This window comes from Anabrus simplex, chromosome 7 (genome assembly GCF_040414725.1).
Source record: "Anabrus simplex isolate iqAnaSimp1 chromosome 7, ASM4041472v1, whole genome shotgun sequence".
Classification (NCBI taxonomy): Eukaryota; Metazoa; Arthropoda; class Insecta; order Orthoptera; family Tettigoniidae; genus Anabrus; species Anabrus simplex.
The window spans coordinates 338395817-338418570 of NC_090271.1; the positions used below are offsets into that span (position 1 = coordinate 338395817).

At 38.0% G+C, this 22754-nt stretch overlaps 1 protein-coding gene across 1 annotated transcript in view; it reads right to left on the reverse strand.

Annotated features, from left to right (window-relative positions):
* Window positions 1–22754, reverse strand: part of LOC136877626 (protein regulator of cytokinesis 1) — a 367851-nt gene that overhangs the window by 272797 nt on the left and 72300 nt on the right. Inside the window, exon 3 of the mRNA XM_067151812.2 lies at window positions 12681–12779. Within this exon, the coding sequence (XP_067007913.2) occupies window positions 12681–12779 (99 nt within the window). The remainder of the gene's footprint in view (window positions 1–12680; window positions 12780–22754) is intronic.

A 22754-nucleotide genomic window follows, 5' to 3' on the forward strand; every position in this document is an offset into this window, starting at 1 on the left:
CAGTGTGAACCAATACCTGTGTCTGAGACTGCAGAAACATGCCAAACACCATTGCAGTTTTTTCAGTTGTTTTTTTTTCAAAGAATTTGGTACAGAAAATTGTAGAGGAAAGCAACAAATATGCAGCTCAGAAAAATTTTATTCTCGGCCTAACAGAGTCGGAATTTTGGGTACTGATAGGAGGCCTGCTTTTATCAGGGTATGCTAAATATCCCAACAGAAGGATGTACTGGTCAGCAGATGAAGATGTTCCCAAGCTTTTAGCCAACAGCATCCGCTGTAATAGATTTGAAAGTATTTTGCACTACCTGCATTTCAATGATAATGACAACATTGACCCAAGCGATCGTCTGTACAAGTTGAGACCTATCATCGATATACTGAACGAAAATTTCAGGAGCCATGGTGGACTTGAAGAGCACTTGTCTATAGACGAAAGTATGATTCCATACTATGGAAAACATTATGCTAAGCAATATATAAGAGGTAAACCAATAAGATTTGGATTCAAGAAATGGGCACTTTGTTCTTCATCTGGTTATATGGTGTCCTTCAAAATTTATACAGGGGAAGGAAGAAAATGATGAGAAGCAGTTTGGCTTAGGTGGTGATACAGTTATCTCACTAATAAAATCTGCAGAGGTACCGCCACACAAAGGGTTCAAGCTATACTTTGATAACTATTTCACGTCAATAAAATTGCTCAAACACCTGTCTGATGAAGGTTACTGTGCAATGGGAACTATTCGAGAAGGCCGTACTGAGAAATGCCCTCTCATCAGCACAGCAGAAATGAAGAAACTGCCGCGTGGATCCAGCGATTTCCGCTCTTCGGGTGAAATACTTGCCGTCAGGTGGAAGGATAACAATGTTGTTACCATAGCAACAAACCACGGTGAAAATAGAGAAGGAGCCTGCTCTAGATGGTCCAAGGAAAAGAAAGGAAAGGTGATAATCAAGCAGCCTACACTTTTTGGCTCCTATAATAAAGGAATGGGGGGTGTAGATCTAATGGATCAGTTAGTGGCAACATACAGAACCAGAATACGTCAAAAAAAGTGGTACTGGCCCATCTTTGTTTACTTACTGGACGTTTGTATTGTCAATGCATGGCTGATAATGCATAAAGTCTTGCCGGATGATGATAAATCGCAAAGTCTCCTGAAGTATCGAAGAGATGTATGCGTTAGTTTGCTGAAGACGCATGGAACTGTGTCTAGAAGGGGAAAACAACAGTGTGATCCCAACATAGATAGTCGCTTCGACGGAAGGAACCACTGGATTATTCCCGTGAGCACGGAAAAGAAATGTCGCCAGTGTTCAGGTAAAGCAAAATTCATGTGCGACAAATGTGATGTAGGCCTGCACCCTAAATGTTTCAAGGCCTACCATTCATACTAGGAAAACAGTGGTGGTATTATGACTTAGGCAGTTTCTTTGAAGAACTCTACAAAAGTGTGATAGAAGTACAGAATTTTGAGCAAAAAAATATTGTTTGTATCAACATTTGAGCATGTTTTTTGTATGTGAGTGTATATGTAACTGATATTCTGACAAAATCAACAATAAAGAAACTATCGTTGTGTTGTACTGGTCTTCTATTAGTGAGTCTTCTCTTCCTCTCCCTCTTCCACACTGTATTTTATCCTTGCATGTGATCCGATTTTTCGGATCGCACCTCCCTACCAAAGTACGCAATATCCCATGTTCTATGCATAATATATATTTAATGTACTTACATATGGTTAGGAAAACACAAAAAAATTAACTAAAATGCAACCAGGAAACTTCATGCACTAATGGGTTAACTGTAAAGTTACAAATGGCACCCAAGCATGGGGCAATGATTATAGTTAATTATTATATTATTTATTAGTATTCACAAAAAGTTACACCGAACAGAGGAGGGTTCCACCATCCTGGAAACTTACAAGAGTGAGGAACAAGTGTGTTGGGTGCACACTATGTTCCGTAATCTAAATACTGTGGTCAGATGGGTTGTGGAGTGTGTTGGGAGTTACGATGATTGCAATTCCAATGGTGAGAATGTGCATGATATTTTAATCAATCCTGTCATTGAGGCAGATATTAAAGGTGAAAAGGTTAGTGTTACAGGACTCTGGGAGCCAGAGATCATGTGTTAAACTAAAATATTTTGAGACTATGAAGAGTAGGGGTATAAGGGTGCAGGAGATCACTGACTGACGTTTCTGCTGCGGGAATAAGTCACAGATCTCAAGTTGTCACTGAAATGAACTCAGGTGGGGAGACCATGGAGCAGAGATGTTTAGTGGTACCAAACTTAGTCTATTCAATAATTTTAGGTTCTGATTTCCTGAATGAGAGGAAGTGTAAGTTACGATTATGGGAATGACTATGCGACTTAACAATCTGAGGAAAGGTCGAGACCTGTTAGGCTGACTTATTGTGTGAAAGAGTACCAGTTTGTGTATGAGACTTGTCATATTCAGGTTGTTGAATAAAATAAACTTCTACAGAATTTCCAAGCTGCAAGTAAATCTTAACACTGTTGTTCTATTTTGTGTATCAAGTGTAATTTACTGATTACTAAGGCACGGAAGTTCATTCATCTGCATGTATTTTTGGGGGTTGAAAATGTATCCTTATACATTATGTGCAAGAATTATGGAATTTTCAGTCATTTCAACATGCTTTTGTGGTGCATATAACTGCATATTTTCGTGATTTTTATAAGTGCATCATATTTTAATATTTTAGTGCCTATATGGCATTTTAATCTGTTTAATGGTTTTTACAGTATTTTTTAATCAGCTTTTTTCATCTGGTTGATGTTAGTAGTAATGTTGCGCATGATAACGCAACTTGACATATGGTGAGGAGTTATGTCACGCAGTGAAACCCCTGTTTCATCATCTACCCTCATGTTTTGTGTTTAGGTGTCGACTGGCTGTCCATTGAGTCGTGTAACAGTGTTGTGAACGGGTTGTGACCAAACTATGTTTCGCGAATAAAGTGTCCATTTAAAAAGTTCTTTAAACACCGAAAATAAGAGCAACTTCCAGTTATAGATTAACTAATTTACAGGAGTTCTTAGGCGACTTAATATCTACAGATAGCAGGGTTCCGTTCTGTGGAGCATATGAGAAAACTATAGGGAGTGAGAAAAGATTTCAAATAGTTCAACACAAACACAGCAAAACATAAGGAGAATTTAACTAGCAAACTCGCAAATAAAGAGCCTGTTCAAAAACAACTATTTGGAGTGTTTATGAAGTAGGATAAGTGAATTGTCTGAAGACTTGTGCCAAGCATATTTAGCTGCTGATATTCCCTTGTATAAAATTAATCCCAAATAAACATTTTCTTGCCAAATACACTCTACAACATGTGCCTCAAGCAAGTACATTGCGCAAGACTTACGTAGGACATTGTTACAATAACCATAACTGCCAAATTTACAAAACCAAAAATCAGGAGATGTAATTGGTCAATACTGCTTAGTCCACATGTCTTGCACAATACAGTTCTATGATATATTTATAACACTTATTGTCTCAAAGCCCGGATGTTGCTATACGAGACTACAATGCTAAAAATCACACATCTCTGTTACCTCACAGAAAGCATGTGAGCGAGATGATCGGTCTCTGATAAACCTTCTGAAAATAGTATGAACTCATGTTCCACACGTGTGAATTGGTCATGCACTTGGATGCTATTACTTACCAATGCATAAATTAATCAATTGCATCATGTGCCCACACGATTTTGTGAAGTTCAATGCTATTTGTATCAAATAACTAGCTGTTGTACCCGTGCTTCGCTACAGAATTCTCAGAAAGACTGTCCTTATAGTTTTTCATACCTGAAGTTGGCATAGGTCATTACAATGATGACAATATGAATGTCACGATTAAAAGTAATGCTGTCATATGAAATATTAAATAAAATTGAAAATAGCACATTTTCTCACTTTTAACAAAAAGTACTACGGTGTCAATGTAACAGTTCAAAGTTTCAGAGCTAGAACGACCAGGCCGCAGACAGCCGTGAACACTTCTGTGTCAACATTCTGTTTAAGTGTGGAATTACATAAAATAAACTTCATTATAAAGCCCGTATTGTCGTGAGTATACGTTGAAGGTTAGGTCAAATGTTCCACCTTTACAATACTAAGATTCTTTATTAACTAAATATTTACATGATTTTTAATTATATCGGGACATGTTTCGTACAAGGTAGACGAAACATGTCCCGATATAATTAAAAATCATGTAAATATTTAGTTAATAAAGAATTTTAGTATTGTAAAGGTGGAACATTTGACCTAACCTTCAACGTATAAGTGTGGAATACTATGATGATCCAGTGTTATGTACCAGCAATATCAAAAATTTATTAACCAGAGGAATATCATGCTAAAGAAGAGAGAGATCTAACTCCCCAGCTACTTCCCGCCAATATTCAGGGAGGCTGTTATACTCTGTACCCAGCACTAATCCCATCTATCGGAGATAAAGGGTAGCAGAATACACAAAGCACATCACAACAAGCAATGATCAAAGTAATGTTATTGTTGATCGTTTTTATGAGCTTTCTATATTGCAGGCCTTCACATTTAGTTTTCTTCTGATATTAGAGCATCTATAGTAAAGTGAGTCCTTTCTTTCATGACAACCTCGTGTTATTTAAGCGATCATTCCTTCATGACTTTTTTCTCTTTCTTATAATCGTCTTCACAATTTAATCACCATCACCACCGATATTATCATCGTCGGTACGTTAAAACTGATAAGATATAAATAACCAGACATTGTACTCTCTATAATGTTTGTTATGTACTTTTCGATTTGGCCAAAAAGATAGGTAATTAAAAATTTAATTTTTGGCAGCTTCCCCTAGACTACCATTTTGAAAGGGGTGAATAAAAATATTTATAGCATAAAGTGTAGTTCCTTACTTCCCAACTTCACATAATGATTTTCATTAAATTCTGTTCACCCATTTTCTCGTACTTTAGGGACTTCGCAACAAAAAAACAAATTCATAAATATCTCTTATCATAGTCGGTTGGGTAAAAATGTATGAGATAAATGATAGGAAATATAACTTTAATTATGTAGTATTCATTGATAGGGCCAATAATAAATATTTGAGAATTAAATTTCAGGCCTTTCCCTAAACTACTATTTCCCTCAATGTGAATACAATTATTTATGGCCTAGATTGTAGGGATTTACTCCCCAACTTTATATACCGATTTTCATTAAATTCTCTTCAGCCGTTTTCTCGTGATGGGCGTACGTACATACATACACAAAGAGAAATTACGGAAAATTAAAACGTGCATTTATCCTTGTTACTGTGGTCACGACCGATATAGAAATATTCATTTTCAATTCTGGCCAATGTACAGACACTTATTTATATTGAGATAAATTTAAATTAGTCAGGATTGTCTCCAAATGGCTCCTAAAATGTCTAGGAAAGTTGCTAGTCATTATCATTGAAATTCTGTCACTAAATTACTAAAAAATAATCCATATCTAGCGACTAGTCTCTAGAATCTACTAGACTGATGTGAACGAACAAGAACATAGCACGCGAGAACGAGAGATGGACAATCAATATACGCGTCGCGATATACAAGTTTCAATAATTATTGCACATTCGCGCATATTTCAGGCATTAATAAACGTCTATATTTCGTTTAAAAGCGGCCAATGAGCGAAGGACATCCAGCCACTGGTGTAAGAATATCTGAAATGGCAGGATTTGAAAACAAACTGAAATCTGGAGAAATAATATAATAATCGGGAGGCAGGAAAAACTGTCTAAATTCGGGAGTCTCCCGCCTAAATCGGGAAAGTTGGGAGGCATGCAATAATATATTGTCAACTTTACAAATTGAATTAGCGGATCAGTTTGTGTGGTTGTCTATTGATGAAACCACCGATTGCGGGCCAATCTACTGCTAATGTAATTGTGGGCGCCTTAAATAAGGAACAAAAGACGATACCATATCATCTTAGTGTGTGTGAATTGCCGGCCACTAACAATGTAAATGTAACGCAGTGTGTGATAGACTCATTGAAATTATTATGGCCATCTGGAATCAAATACAACCGGCTACTTTTATTTGTTACTGATGCAGGTACAGTAAAACCTGTCTTAACGGACACCTCTCACCGGCGGACGATTCTCTAGGTCCGTAATTAAATGCCATGTTGTGTATGAATAATTTACCCCTCTTATACGGACACCCTTTATTACGGACATGGACACCATAGTCACGAGAAACTCCAATTAAACCTCTCCTAACGGACACTTTCGTTTTCAAAAAATTCTGCATTTGTGTCCTGTACAGTATGTATTCGCTTACTTTTTGCACAGCCAGTACTTCCAAGAATCACAGACACCGTAACTTTTGATCCTGGCTGTACACATTCTTGGAAGGCAACACTAAGCTACGCTATCACTTCCGGAAGTCGTGTGATCCGACATGCTCGACAGCGCTGGAATTTGTACCTTCACTGTCAAGTTACTTTTCATTGACTCGTGGGCTTCTGATGTGTTCAATTTTATGTTAGCAAGTTGGTGTAAATATGGCTCCGAGGAAGTTTTTAACTTTAAAAGAAAAGGTAGGCATAATAGACTATCATAAACGTGAGAAGTGTGGTGTGCGTAAACTGTCCGAAGTGTTTTGGAAAGACACAGGCAGCTGAAATTGTGAAAAAGCAAGAGGAACTAATAAAGGAATGGCATTTAAATGGCAACGAACAGCGCATTAAACTGTTTCAAAGAAGTAGTGGAGTTCTCATTGACAAGGCAACGCTAGAGTGGTTCGCTAAAATAAGAAGTCAGAATGTCCCTGTGTCAGGACCAATGATACAAGCAAAAGCGTTAGAATTCGCGACAGAATTAGGAATTGGAGATTTCAAAGCCTCGAATGGCTGGCTAGAAAGATCAGAAAGCGACATGGTATCAACTTCAGAGTGATATGCGGAGAATCATCCAGTGTTAATGTGGAGATTGTTGACACCTGGCAAGAAAAAATACCTTCAACCATAGACGGGTACGCTCCGGAAAATATTTTGAATGCTGATGAAACTGGATTATTTTCCCGTGATTTACCCGACAAAACTTTGTTTCAAAGGAAATCGTTGTACTGGTGGAAAAGTTGCGAAAGAACGTCTTACAGTCTTGTTATGTGCAAGTATGAGTGGAGAACGGGAGGAGCCCCTTGTGATAGGAAAGGCTGCAAAACCAAGGCGTTTTAAAAATATGGACATTACGAAGTTTGGCACTGAATGGAAAGCGAATAGGAAAGCATGGATGACCAGAGAAATAATGACAGAGTGGCTAGGACAATTGGACGGAAAAATGATATGCCAGGAGCGAAAAGTGTTATTCCTCGATAATGCAGCATCGCATCCGGATACAATTAAGTTGCAAAATGTGAAGATCGTCTTTCTCCCACCAAATGTAACATCAGTTTCTCAGCTGCTTGACCAAGGAGTAATCCAGAACTTCAAGGTTATGTACAGACAGTGATGAAGCACATAGTATCAAAACTTAACGGGAATGAAGTAACCCTTCAAACACTGACAAACGGGCTGAATGTTCTCCCAGCAATTTCATGGATAACCAATGCATGGAAAAACGTCACGGCCTCAACAATTCGTAACTGCTTTCTGAAAGCTGGGTTTCCCGCTAGTGGTGGACATCCCGAAATAGAATCGGATACCCTTCCTGACAGCATGGAAACAACACAAGAGTTGATTAATGCAGCAGGTTACAGTGTACAAGTGAACACCTATATCGAAATTGATTCAGATATTCAAACAGAGTGTAAGAGTGGAGACACGAAAACGATTCTTCAGTCAATCCAAGGGAAGAAGTACAAAAATTAAGATTCTGACGAAAGCGGGAGTAAAGGTGATGCTAATGACAACTTTGAAGAAAATACGGAAATGAATGTGCTGCCAATAACCTCGTACAGTGAGGCTCTCGGCTTTGTTAAGCGACTGAAAGAATTTTATTATAAACAAAACGATGAAAAAGGTGTAAATTTGACCCAGGATTTAATTGCACATACTGAAAACATAATTACTAAACCAAAATGGACAAAACAAATGAACATTAAGGATTTTTTCAAGTGCTAATGTTTTAGTGTACTGTGCTAGAGATTGCTACATCTACATACTGATTTGAAGTTTCAAAAACTCATACGTTCTTAATTTTAACATGGTGAACGGTAATAGTGTACAGTGTGCTCAATAGAGGTTTCCATAGAAGTGTTTTTGTCTCCTTAATACAGTGCATCGCAGCTGCAGCAGCCCATCTACAACTTTCTCATGTGAGTACAGTGCAGTATATTGTACAATACTGTATACAATTAAAGGTACATTTGCAAGAATTGCTAACACATACAATACATGGGTTATTGTGTTCCAACTTATGTTTAATGGTACCGGTTTCATAACCTCTCGCGGGCGGACACCCCTTCATAACGGACATTTTTTCGGTCCAGAAGGTGTCTGTTATAGGGAGGTTTTACTGTGCTTATATGGTAAAAATTGGACAAACACTTAAAGGCATTTTTCCGTAATTCATATAACTTGTTTGGCACATGTTCTTAATCGCATTGCTGAAACAATACGCAATTCTTTCCCACTGGTAGATCGATCTGTGGCCTGTTCAAAGAAAATTTTTGTTAAATCTCCTTCAAGAGAGGAGTTGTTGTTTAGATCAACAGCACCCAATATCCCACTTCCTCCTGTGCCAGTGTTAACACGATGGGGAACATGGCTGGATGCAGCTTTGTATTATGCTCAGCACATAGAAGTATTCAAAGAGGTTAATTCATTGGACTCTAATGAAGCTGCATCAATACAAACAGTGCAAAACATTTTGTCGGGCATTGAGTTAGAAGAGAAACTTGTTTTTATAAATGCCCATTTTTTCTTTTTTGCCAACTGCCAAAATGTCACTGGAAGCTAGAGGATCTCCCTTTAAAAAAAACAAAAAAAATATCCAATCTAAATTCTGTTCCTGGTAGTCATCATCATCGTTGACCAACTCCAGTTTCCCAGGTGTGGTATACGAGCCCCTTCCATTTTGTTCTGTCCATGAACCATTCTTCATTCACAATCCGCTCCCAATCCTGGCATCTCTCCTCTACATCCTGCTTCACTAAGTCTGTCCATTTTTCTCTAGGTCTGCCCACTGGTCTCTTTCCCCTGATTTCTCTTTCACCCCATGACCAAACCAATTCAGTCTTGCCTTTTGGATCTTCTGGAGTAAGGAGACTTCTAGTCCTACGTCTTCTCTGACTTTCATTCCTGATTTTATCCCTCCTGGTCTTCTGGATCATTGTGCGTAGGAACTTCATTCATGCAACTTGGAGTGTTGAGTTGTCCTTTCTTGTTAATGTAGCGGTTTCCAGGCTGTATGTGAGTAGTATAGGACAAAAAGTGAAAGAAAAAATAAATATGTAACTTTAAAAAATTCTGGTTATAAACAGTTGTGCGATATTAGAGACATTCTCGAAGGAAAACAATCCGTCACACCAAGACACTTGCCTCTTTCTTAGGAACATTTATTAACACATTCACGCCCGTATCCGAGTTACTGCCTATAGCGCGTGACCATGCAGTGGACTGTATCCGAGTTAGCCCAGATAAGTGCAACCTTGAACTGGAGCCGTTCCTACGCAGCTGGGATCTATTTTGGTCACAAATATGTGCGTGAGAGATGAAAGTAATACCCTTATGAATGCTTCTACTCACCAGAAACGACATGACCACGGCGATTTTCCCTCCCAATGTACTTTCTTCGTTTTGTTTCTGAAGGTAGCCTAGCACTGGCACAACTAGCTGCATAGTTGGTTTGTGATTGCACAAGCGTGTGTATAATCCTTTGGTACAATCGCGTTCTGAAGTGTAACTTGACGTGAAGGGACAATATAAATTATGCAAGTGATGCGAATTTACAAAGCAGTTTTTCAGCTGCTTGGAAATTATCTTGGCCAAAGGTACACAGTCTATATGGACAATTACTACAAATAGCGTTAGACTCGCGAAACAATTAAGGGAACACTGCCGTATGCGGAACAATAGTCAAATAGGGGTGTACCAAAAGATCTAAAGCAACACCAGGCAATTCTCAAATGGGGAAAAGTGAACCCGACATACAAGTACAGTCACTTCTCTCCGAAATCTCAGCTCCAAGTCAACGTCGCATGATTTTGCCGCCAAAAAGGGCACCGGTCAAGGATCCATCATTTAGGGTAGATGGGAAGAGAAAGGAGCATATTCTCTTGAAGTTTCCACCATTAAATATAGTTAAGTTCCCCTGACGAAGGTGCAAAGTGTGCTTCAAAAATAAAATTATTAGTGAAACACTTTTTGTGGAAAGTGTGGTGTTCCCATTCACCCAGGAAAGTGTGACATTACCTACCACACCCTACAGAGATACTACAGGACTTCATGAAGGTATGTGGAAAATTTTGTTTCCATATCTTGTTTAGTATAGAACTTATTGTGAAAAGAATTTGTTTGCTCTGCTACTAACAGCTGGAATAGCTGGGCCAGCCCTTTCAATAGCCACTCAGATGATGGGCGTGAATGTGTTAAAATATGCCCCAATAACATCTTGTGATGTGGAAAGAAGTTTTTTCACGTTACAAAAGTGTTTTGCGAGACAACAATGTTTTTCAGTTGAAAATGTGTGCAAAGTGATGGCTGCGAACTGCAATTCATCACTGTGCATTGACAGTGGAACCATTTCTGCTTCAACCTCCAAGGAATAAATGGATGGTGTTATGCATCGATTGACCAAGCGCCAAAATGGATTTTTTTAGATTATTGCACCATCTGGTACGTAAAGGTGTAAACTTTACATAGGTTATTGTACGGACTTTTATTCTCAATATGATTTCGTGGGAAATGTATTTTGACCAAACACCAACCTCGCAATCATGAAAACGAAGTTTTGCATCAGTCGCTTGGTCATGTAATGCTAAATGTAGATTCCTGCGTAGCAGATTCCCGCACAGGTTTTCTTCCCTGCGGCATACGCCCAGAATCTAAAATCCTCCGATATGGAAAAATCGAAGTTGGGTGAAAAACTGGAAACGCTTTGTTTTGACCTTGAAAAAAACACTGCCATTGCCCTGTATTCCCACAGATGTGCTTTTTTTTTTTTTTACAAGCGGCAGTTTTAGTTATATAACAGAGATTCATACTGGGTAAGATAATAAAGGTCATTGTTATGTCTGCTTGGAAAGAGAAGCAGGACGAGAGGCTCAGGAGGTTGGATTCTGCTTATACAGGCATCTCGTGGAAACCGAGCACAAAACAAAAGAAGTCATATTGTGGTCAGATTCTTGGAGAGGCCAGAATCTTAATATAAAGATTGTTTTACTTCTGGAAACAGTTTTGGAAGAACAACCTACCATTGAAAAGATTACACAAATATTTCTATTTCCAGGCCATAGCTTCCCTCCTAACGACAGCGACTTTGGAGACGTAGAACGTGCTTTCAAATTTCAGCAGTGCCGAAAGAAGAACCCGCTTGTTGTGCACAGAATGACCGGACCAGATTTTCATAGTACAGTTCATTTGAAGAAGCACATTGTACACACGAAGACAGGCACGAACCGTGAGAAATTAAACTGGCAGCATGTTGAAGAAAGAAACATTTTAGCAATTTCTACAAAATGCATTTTGATGCAGAACGCACTGTTGAAAGGAACATTAAGAAATCTACAGTTGGTCGCAGCTTCAGAATGAAAATGGATCAGCTCTACATGGTCTGCTCACTCTGTTATGGCCCAATGGAAAACCAGTTTCAGAAGCGAAACTGAACGACCTGTGCTCTCTCATGGAGCTAATTCCCAATGATGCTAAGGCTTTCTATAACGGCTTGTTTAGTGATCCTGGAATAGACGAGGATATACATGGATTTGATTGTGGAAATATGGATATTGAACTCAAATTCTTAAAATCTTGCATTATATTACACTTGGAGAAACTGTGTGTTTATGATGCCTTAATACTATGATCTACCAGTGTAATTTGTATACTACTGTATATTCTAAAATTCACGTCTTTTCTATGTCATGTTGTATGCTGTTATGAATAATTCAATCCTGTACTTAAATAAGCAATACAGTTATTTAATAAGTACCATATTTTACACTGAACTGAATTTTAAAAAGTCAAATCGATCGCTAAATATCAATTTTATTTGTTGGTCAAGTGATGCAAAACAAAAAACTAATGTAACCACAATAAAGCATCAAGTGACCAAGCACCATTATCTCAGATTACGACGATATACTTAAAATATCCCTAAATTTAATACATTAAGAAAACTTACGTTTTTATCTTCATTTTGGTATATAATACCTCACATTTAATAGGAAATATGAATTAATACTAAGGATTTTGCGTTAGTATCTCAAAAATCTACTTTTGACGCTTGGTCAAGTGATGCATAACACCATCCAAATGTAAGTTTATTATTATCAATACTAACCTGACTTGTCTACTGCATTTTTTCAAGTCTTTATAACAGCATATTTGCACGCATATTTCTTAGTTTTTTAGGGCATGAACTTCCGAGCCTCACGGATTACGCTCTACCTTAGACTTTAAATGCAACACTTCACTTAGAAGTTCCTATTTACTTACCGAGCTTAGTTTCTCACATTCTTGAAGATAAAACTCAATGTTTTTTATCGTCTCTTGTTTATTGTCTTCTTCCTCTTTAACCATATCGATAAACATTGACTGTAAAACAAAAGAACAGTTGATTACTCATCAGTACAACCAGGCACAACACGAAGAATATTTTGACAAAATATGAAGATACAGAATATTGAATATACTCGTGAATTAAAATATGTCAGGTTTTCAATAAGTTGTGCTTATACATAATACGATACCAAATGAAATACAACAAATGTATAGTGTTTCACCAGCATGATTACATACTTTGCGAGAACAAATTAAATCACTGTTCACTTCAGCAGGACTTGACGCTAATCACATACATTAACATTTGTTAGTAAAAGACAGCACCATCTATTACTACTGTGTTTTACGATTAACACTATACGTGTGCTCTGAACCACTGGGAGGGGGTAAAAACAGACAACCACTCTGTGTTTACAGAATTCTGCTGGAAAGGACTTACGTTTTCCGGACACGTTCCATGCTAAATCATCTGGGGACATGATCTAGACAGCCCAGTTCACTGCTAATGGAAATATTAACAAATCAAGAATCGTACAAAATATGAAAAAAATACAGATTTTCATGTAGGCTAATATGAGAATTTTACCAAAATGTTGTGAAATATGAAGAAAAAATTACACAAAATTAAAACATTCCCATAGCACTGGCAGCCAAGATTTAGAATAGTAATGACCAGGGAACAGATTTATATGTAAATACATATCTCTTTAGGAAGCTAAAATTAATTATATTTTGCATTATCTTTACGAATCATGACGTGTGGAGTTGAAAAACAGTATTCATTTTCCACATTTTTCCATATTTTGGAGTTTAGTACATATGTTCCATATTCTTTGTCATTAAAATCAATAGAGTCCATATTTTGGCTAAAAAGTATTAAATTATATTAAATTAGCAGTCCTCTGAATAATAGAGAAATAAATTAAAAATCTATATTAAAAAATTAATATTTTAACTGGTGTGCGGATCATTATCACGCCTGTCAATGACTGGGCTGATAAAATAAGCTGTTAAGCGGTGCAAAGTAAGGGAGAGTTGAAATCAGCCGGTCAGTACCGTGACTATCTGAATCACACTTACAGCACTGATAAGCTGCATTACATAACATCGACTGTGCCTGTGCCGTAATTTCTTAACTAGGGAAATCTCATTCATTGACGATCTGCTAGTGGATTCCGGATTAGTTCTTAATTCGGGCATTCCCTTTGATTGCTTCATAACTCCATCTAGTTCACTACCAGTCATTCACGTTTCAACCAGTAAACACCAGGCTAACAAACAAGATTCCAAGCAGAGACAGTTGTTTCCGACGCAACCAGCAACTTCCAGTGTAACGTCTGAATTAAACACCTATCTCTGCCGTGCTCGCATCTCTGCTGACATACCTCTTCAAACTGAATAATCAGTGATTCAGGGTATTCCTCAAGTAATATACTAAAAGATCCATCCCAGATGAGTCAACATTCAGAAAAACATACTGTTCAGCCATATACGATGAAACTGTTCGGAAGATAAGGCAAGAGATTAAAGACTGTCCAATTTGGGTTTCCACAGATGAGACAACAAAGAAGGGAGGCTAATTGGCAATGTAATCATTGGTTTGTTAAGCAAAGATTACTGTTAACGATGCTCTTACACTGTGATGTTCTAGAAAAGTGTGATAAAACTATAGCAAAACTGTTCGATGAGGCTATGGGTATCCTCTGGCCACAGAGCGTTAAGTATAATAAAGTGTTACTTTTTATTAGCGATGCCGCAACTTATATGATATAAGCCGGAGAAGCATTGTGTGTTGTATATCCTAAGATGACTCATTTAACACGTGTAGCACATGCCTTTCATCGTGTGGAAGAAATGGTAAGAGGCAGTTACCTCAAAGTAGATTTATTGATTTCCTCACTGAAAAAAAGTTTTTCTCAAAGCCCACAGAAGAGTTAATCTTTTGAAAGAAATGTACCCAGAGGTTCCATTGCCGCCTAAGCCGATTCTAACTATGTGGGGTATGTGGCTGCAAGCGGTTGAATATATAAACTGTATTAAGAACGTTCTGCATGACATGGACTCTGAAGATGCAGCCTCAATTGAAGCCACGAAAACAGTTGTGAGCAATACAAGTGTGAGAAATGACTTATGTTACATTCAGCATAATAATTTTTCATGTATCACAAAAACACTGAAAAGGCTCCAAAACTCGCATCTCTCACTTTAAGTTGTGAAATTGAAAATAAAACTGTGGAACAACTAAATCGTGGTACTGGTACAGTTGCAGATGTAGTAAACGAAGATGGCCACTGTACTTTCAAAGAATCCTGGATATGAAGAAATGGCAAAGGTTGCTGCAATGCTGTGTGGGGATTTAAGTGTAAAATTAACATTGGATTTAACCCCAGCAGATATTGTGAAGTTGAATTATGCCCCCATTACCTCTTCCGATGTTGAACGAAGTTTCAGTCAAAATAAAATTGTCCTTAGAAGTAACAGGAGAAGATTCACTTTCTAGCACTTAAAAGAACATTTTGTAATCCATTGTTTTGGTAACAGAATAAAAGATTGTGTTTTTCAAATATATTAAAAGGAGAAGTGCAACATTATGTTGCATGTAGATCTTTGTTTAGCTTCTTTGAACTTTGATATTAAATAGAAATTAATGTTATATGTGTAATTTTAAGTCCATAGCCTATATAATTCTGTATTTTAATAAAAATAATATATATGTACAAATTTCAATAATTATTAGTACATATAAATCCGTTCCCTGGTAATGACCAACTGGTGGCCCACAAAGTGACACATGAAAGCTCCAAGGAGTCGGAAGCACTTAGATTTGTTAGAAGGCTTCACAAGTTATGTACACCCTCCCTCAGTTTTACAAGCAACTACACATGCAAAACAGCATTTTCTTCACAAAGCAAGTAAAATCTTAGAACAGAAAAAAACTAAGGTTCCACATTATCACATAGAGTATTCTTCAAGTGGAACCTCGCAATTCCTATATTCAGAAACCACAATATTTTCATTAAACAGTGGATGTATGAGGTGGTCCGCAACTAGTAATGGATCATTAAACTAAACTTTTATGGTCATTCCTGCACAAAGGTAACCCATTTTATTTCTATTTTGTGGTGAGTAGTGACTAGTTTGCAGGCATCTGACCCGGGTCTTAAATTGTAGCTACCTACACTCATCAGCAAAAAAAAGCAAAACACTACATATTTCAGAGAAAATTTGATGTTAGTCCATTTGAAACAAAGTATAAATAAAATGTTAAGACATTACAATAATATTGCAATGTATCGTAAGCTAATTAACCAATTTGAGAAGTTTCAGCACAATTAAAAGACAAAAAAGCACAAAAAAACACAAGGACTGAATAACACATTAAAATAAATCGGGCTGCTTTTTCTTGAATATTTTACGGTTGATGATGTCTACAAGTTAGACGAAACATATCCCATCATATATTAAATAATGTTGTTTAAATAATTAGACAAACTTTTGGTATTGTAAAGGTGAAATATTGACTAAACCTTAAAGTATACGTACGACAATACGGACTTTACAATGAAATTTATTTTATGTAATTACCGATGGTGACAATCACAACACCAATATTGTCGTGTCCTGCCTTTTGACAAGAATAACCACAAACACCAGTCTTATTGCTGTGAATTCTTGAGCCGCTTAATTTTGTGGACATTACGGCTTGTCTACAACAGTCTCACTTCTAAGGAGGTCATAATGGCTCCTTCACCTGAAAATGCAGCAAGGGCCGTAGCATTAGTAGAGGATGAGCACAGTATTCGCTACGTAGCAGACGTCTAGGCACGTCTTGTTCTAATGTGTACATAACTGTTAAATGGTGCAGAGAGGTCAATGTCAAAAACAGGAGGCCCGGTTCCGGTTGTAGAATACTGAGCGTGATGATAGTTTTCTCGTAATGCAAGTTCTTCGTGATCGACACACAACAGCTGTGGAGGCCAGAAATCGTTTGCAACAAGTACGGAGCACGAACATCAGCGAAAGGACAGTAAAGAGGTTGTGTGTGGCGGATTTGAAGTCCAAGAGACCCACCACAGGACCTCTGCTAACAGGTGAGCACTGCGGCTCTCTGATACAATTCACCAATGTCCATTGAAACTGGACTGTGGAGCTGTGGAACTCAGTGCTGTTCACGGATGAATCCAAATTCTATTTGAGGACACTGGAAGGAAGGGAGAGAGTATAGAGAAGGCCTAGAGGACGTTATTCACCCTGTACTTTCTCTGCAAGGACACAATTCAATCGAGGCTCTGAGATGGTCTGGGCTGGGATTATGACTGATGGAAACACAAGCTTGTGTTCGTCAAAAATGGAAGTCTGACAGTCCACCGACACATCAAGGAGATTTTAGTGGATCGTGGGGTCCCTTTTGCACCTGTCATCGGCGAGAACTTTACCCTGATGCATGACAATACTCGCCCACACATTGCCGTGTGTGTATGTGAGTACCTGAATGAAGTCTGAATTGAGCGCATGGTGTGGCCTGCTTGTAGCTGACATAAACCAAATAGAGCATGTGTGAGATGTGCTAGGGAGACGTGCTAACAGTATTTCCCTGCCACACAGGCTCAACTTCGGGCAGCACTCCAAGCAGAATAGGAGCTCATACCGCAAGAGAACATTCTAAATTGCATCCTGCGCTTGCCTGATTGAATCAGGTGTAACTGCGACTAGGTGGTAATATCCGTTACTGAGCCAATGGAAATGTGTTGAAATCATGTGCACAAATGGACTGCATACGGAACTGTGCAGAGCTCCAGGTTTCGACATTTCCAAATTCATGATTGTTGAAATAGTCAAGATCAACAATCCTTATCAATTATTGCGCTGAAACTTCTCAGATGGGCTAATTAACTTATGATACATTGCCATATTGTTGTAATGTCATTTGATTTCTTACCATGCTTCAAATGGTCTAACATTAAATTTTGTCTGAAATAAGTAGCGTTTCATTTTTTTTGCTGGTGAGTGTATGAAACAAGTATTTTTCCTTTCCCATGGATAAAAGAAACCTTAATGTATGATCGTGCTCCTGATGCATTTCTTACATTAAATTTTGCCATCGATATGTATGAAGTTCACACACATTGATTAGGAATAAGAAATTTCATGTTTATAGTAGTCCTCAGTCAATAGTAACAGAAAATTTTTATTTTACGAAATCTTAATTTATGAGCAAGGATGTCCAAGTGTGTGCTTAACACCTGATATACTAAAATAAAAACTTGTCTAGTGTTTCTTCCCACAGAACACCAAACCCTGCACTTTATCATGGTGAAGAAGTTAACAACCAAAGATTCAAACTTTCTATATTCTACTTTCAGACACAGAGAGCTGAAACATCAAAATAACTGTATATTTAAGAGATGGTGAAACATAAGAAATTTTTTTTAACTTGCTAGTTGCTTTGCATCGCACTGACACAGATAGGTTTTATGGCGACGATGGGAGAGGAAAGGCCTAGGAATGAGAAGGAAGCAGCCGTGGCCTCAATTAAGGTACAGCCCCAGCATTTGCCTGGTGTGAAAATAGTAAACCACGGAAAACCATTTTCAGGGCAGCCGACAGTGGGGTTCGAAACCACTACCTGCCGGATGCCAGCTCACAGCTGCGCGCTCGTACCCGCATGGCCAACTCGCCCAGTTTTTTCTAAACTTGCAGGAAGCCAACAACAGGGAGTTGTCGCATGTTAAGAACCCGAGCAGTTGAGATTAAACCTGCCATTTTTAGGAAAGAACATCAGTGACTGACAATGCAAATTAATTTTGCAGTTTGCAACTTGTGAAACTGCACGACTTGCTTATTACACTGAAGAAAAAATATCTGTTCAACATTCAAATGAATTTCTCCATTTCCCAAACGGAAAACTAATTGTTCACTAATACTACATGCCATTTCATTCATGACAAACTGTAATCTTGTGTTAATGTCACTGGAAGGAATTTGTAAAAACTCGAACTTCCTATAATTTATTTTTAACATAGTAATTAAAAGAAAATATGTGATATCTCCCCTAGATTCTCTCCACAAGGTGGCTCTTCCTCCACTAATTGTCACATAGTTCAGATATCTTCCAGGTAGACATGATTTCAGCTGGCCCCGTGGTGTAGGGGTAGCATGCCTGCCTCTTACCCGGAGGCCCCGGGTTCGATCCCCGGCCAGGTCAGGGATTTTTACCTGGACCTGAGGGCTGGTTCGAGGTCCACTCAGCCTACGTGATTAGAATTGAGGAGCTATCCGACGGTGAGATAGCAGCCCCGGTCTCGAAAGCAAAGAATAATGGCTGAGAGGATTTGTCGTGCTGACCACACGACACCTCGTAATCTGCAGGCCCTCGGGCTGAGCAGCGGTCGCTTGGTAGGCCAGGCCCTTCAAAGGCTGTAGTGCCATGGGGTTTGGTTTAGACATGATTTTAGATCATTTGTAATGTCTAGTTACAGAAGAAAATTTACACTTCAAGTAATGTAAAACACGTATCAGAATAAAGTCCACTAAACGGTCATCATAGCACCCTAGTTTTATGAAACTGTGATACTGTAAAAACTGTGTAAACACTTGTAAAATACTGCTTATCAACCCATAAACTACGCTTATATTACAGTAAGAAAATGGGTAAAAGCCTTGAGTTAACATTACCTATACATTTCCTGTTTTCTAATAAATCTTGAAACATTGCCTGACAAAGTTGCTCTCAGATGTGGCTCTACCAAAGAATGCAAGGAGTGTCGTGGACAAAGTCATGAATGCAAAGATCCTTCAAAGGATGAGAAAGAGTAATGAAATTCTGACAAATGTGAAACGAGAAAGTTTTGATATCTCTGTCACATCAATTAAATGAAAAAGTTTCATAATGATAGATCCATATTGAACTGTGATTAACATAACAGAGAATTGCTTTATACATCTAGAACAATATTTTAAACCAAACTTCAGTTTTAATAACATCTCCGAAAAACCAAACATTCTTTTTGACCGGCTCATTCAGCTTTTCAATCAAAATCAAATATTAAAGGTCCGATTTTTCATTCTATTTATAGTACTTAAACAATCTTCCATGTTCCCACATCCCTCAGTTCCACCTTAATAACCTCTCTCCCCTCCTCCCCGTTTTTCTTTTTTCCCTTCACCTCCAAGATTTCCTTTGAATCAGTAATAATATTTGTTTTACGTCCCACTAACTACTTTTTAAGGTCTTCGGAGACGCTGAGGTGCCGGAATTTAGTTCCGCGGGAGTTCTTTTTACGTGCCAGGAACTCTACCGACACAGGGCTGTCTTATTTGTGCACCTTCAAATACCATCGGACTGAGCCAGGATCGAACCTGCCAAGTTGGGGTTAGAAGGCCAGCGCCTTAACCGTCTGAGCCACTCAGCTCGGCCCCTTTGAACCTCACCTACTCCCATTTCCCTCTTCAGTTTATTACAACACGAATTAATTCCCTTATGACATTTTATTTAAATATTTTCTTCCACCTGACAAAATTTCTTTCTTTCATTTATTCAGAGTCAAATGTATGGTCCGCATTGAATTGCGAATTTCTATCCACCTTTATTTAACTCCATATATGTTAATCCTCCTCACGTAACATCCATCGTCCTGCAAGATTCTAGAAACAATGTTACTGTAATTTCAATTGATCTCTGAATGAACAGCAGAACCTTTTTCGATTTCCATGACCAACAACTTAAGGATTACTTTTACAACTTGTTACTTTTATATGGCGCACTGGACCTTTTTATGAATCTATTTTTTAACATAATGTAGCGCATCTCTGGATTCTTAACACGTTAACCTGCTTCTGAGCGGGACACTTGAATGCCTGGACCGGCCATTTTCATGCCCGGCCTTCTTGACGTGCATCACTTATCACAATTTATAATTGCTCCTAAACTATAAATGTTAGAAAAATGATACTTTGTGCTTACCTCTAGTAAATATTTAAGGTGTGATATCTGGTGTGACAGGTTTCAAAATACGTCTAATTTTATGCAGCCTATCTGTACTTTCGGCATAACGATTACTGTCACCGAAGTGAAGAAATGAAAGAATATGAAGGAAGCTTTTTCGGAACAATGTTTTAGAAAATATCGTAGTATGAATAACAGGGTCTTCGGTCCAGTACATTTTTATATCAGGATTTTGGACTAATCGGTTTCCACGATTGCATGATCGAATTCTTTGTGAAAGGCCGGGGCGCCGCACTTCTCACTTGACTCGCGTATAGATTGGTCTGCTCACACACATACTGATAAAATTCGTCATTCATGAAAATACTTACGTAACTCAAAATATCCTGCTTATTTTCTATTTGAACGTTTATTCCTGAATTCTCTGTAAATGGTGAATGGGTGGACAATAACTAATATGATATGTATCAGGCACTTCACTTTTCTCTGTAGGCCTATCGGATTCGGGAATCGCAATTTCCTCGTCACTCTCACTTTCACTATCTGAGTATTTCAGAATTAAGTTCATCACCAGAATAATCATTGTGAACAATATCTATTTAATCTTCCGTAAGAAATTTTGTATTATAAGCCATTATACTACACTCGGTAAGGACGACACGCACTGCATTGGAATCTCAAGTACCGCCTTGACGCGCGAGGAAGTTATGAGATTTTTCAGCTAAAACTGCTGAGATAAACATGGGCCCACTCAACGAGACGGTTATCTCAACAAGGTCAACCAACTTCCTGCTACAACCAGTAACGCTGACTAAGGTGTAAGAATGCATAGATGACGAATATAAACAGCATTCCTTCGCGCGGAACATTAAACGTCTTACGTCGTCCACGGCCCGCAGCATAGGAGCAGGCTTGAACGTCTTACGCCGTCCACGGTCCGCAATGAGTTAAGCCTCCACGCGCAACAATTGCCTTCCTTCAAGTGTCAAAAAACTGAAGAGCCTTTCCAACATCCATGTGTTTTTACGTCTATGAATATCTTAAAAAAAGACATAACTTTGAGTTGCTCTTCGAATATACAGCAGCACATATAAGAAGCCAGCATATGTTTAATTCCTTGACCCACAACTGAAAAATTTCCACCGCTAACAACTTTTTAATGCTATACGGCGCATTGGACTTCAATCGTATATAAACGCTGTGACTGCGGCTCGGTGGTTCTTCAATTGGATTCCAGCATCTTAAAGGAGCCAGCATATTCTAATCTCTCTATCCAGCAACTCAAGGATTCCTATCTATAATCTCTTTTTAATGCGCACTGGACTTTTTATGAATCTTTTTCATAGTTATTTCTTAACATAGTGCTGCACAATATCTCACGTGGCATGTACTGTTACGAGACTATGTATCTTTACATTGTTTAATTTCTTCGGTATACATGTTTTAATTTTGCTTTAGGCTGACGATGACCTAGTACTAGTCCCTAATCATTATGTAATTTAAACTCTTTACATTTTGCATTGAAAAGGTGGACCCTAATAGTATATTAATTTATTCTAATTTACTGTCAGATCATGAAAAACAGAGTAGTATACTGCAATAAATTCTGCAAGGAAAAATACCCAGAAAATAGACTGCTGTTATTAGACTAATATCCTGACAAAGAAAAACCTTTGAGATAGGACTCGGAAGACATCAGCCAAGTTATCACAAGCATTTCAGAACAGAGAAAACAGCCTAATGGTGACTAAAACCCGTAAAAACATGTTTACTGTACGGGCCATGACAACAGAATCATTATTTTGGATTTTTATCACTAAGTCTATCAACAATAATTGAAATTAATAGGGGTCCTCCTATTCAATAGACAGACATTTGTTAATGTGAATCAATCACATGTCGTTCACATGAGGAACTAGTTTCGGCACTAAACTTGTGCCATCATCAGCCAACGAGTCAAATCAGGCAAACATGATACAGTAACTAAAAACACCTTTAAAACACACACTAACACCTGCATAGATGAATATGAAATAAAATACGGTACATGTTAATATTGTACT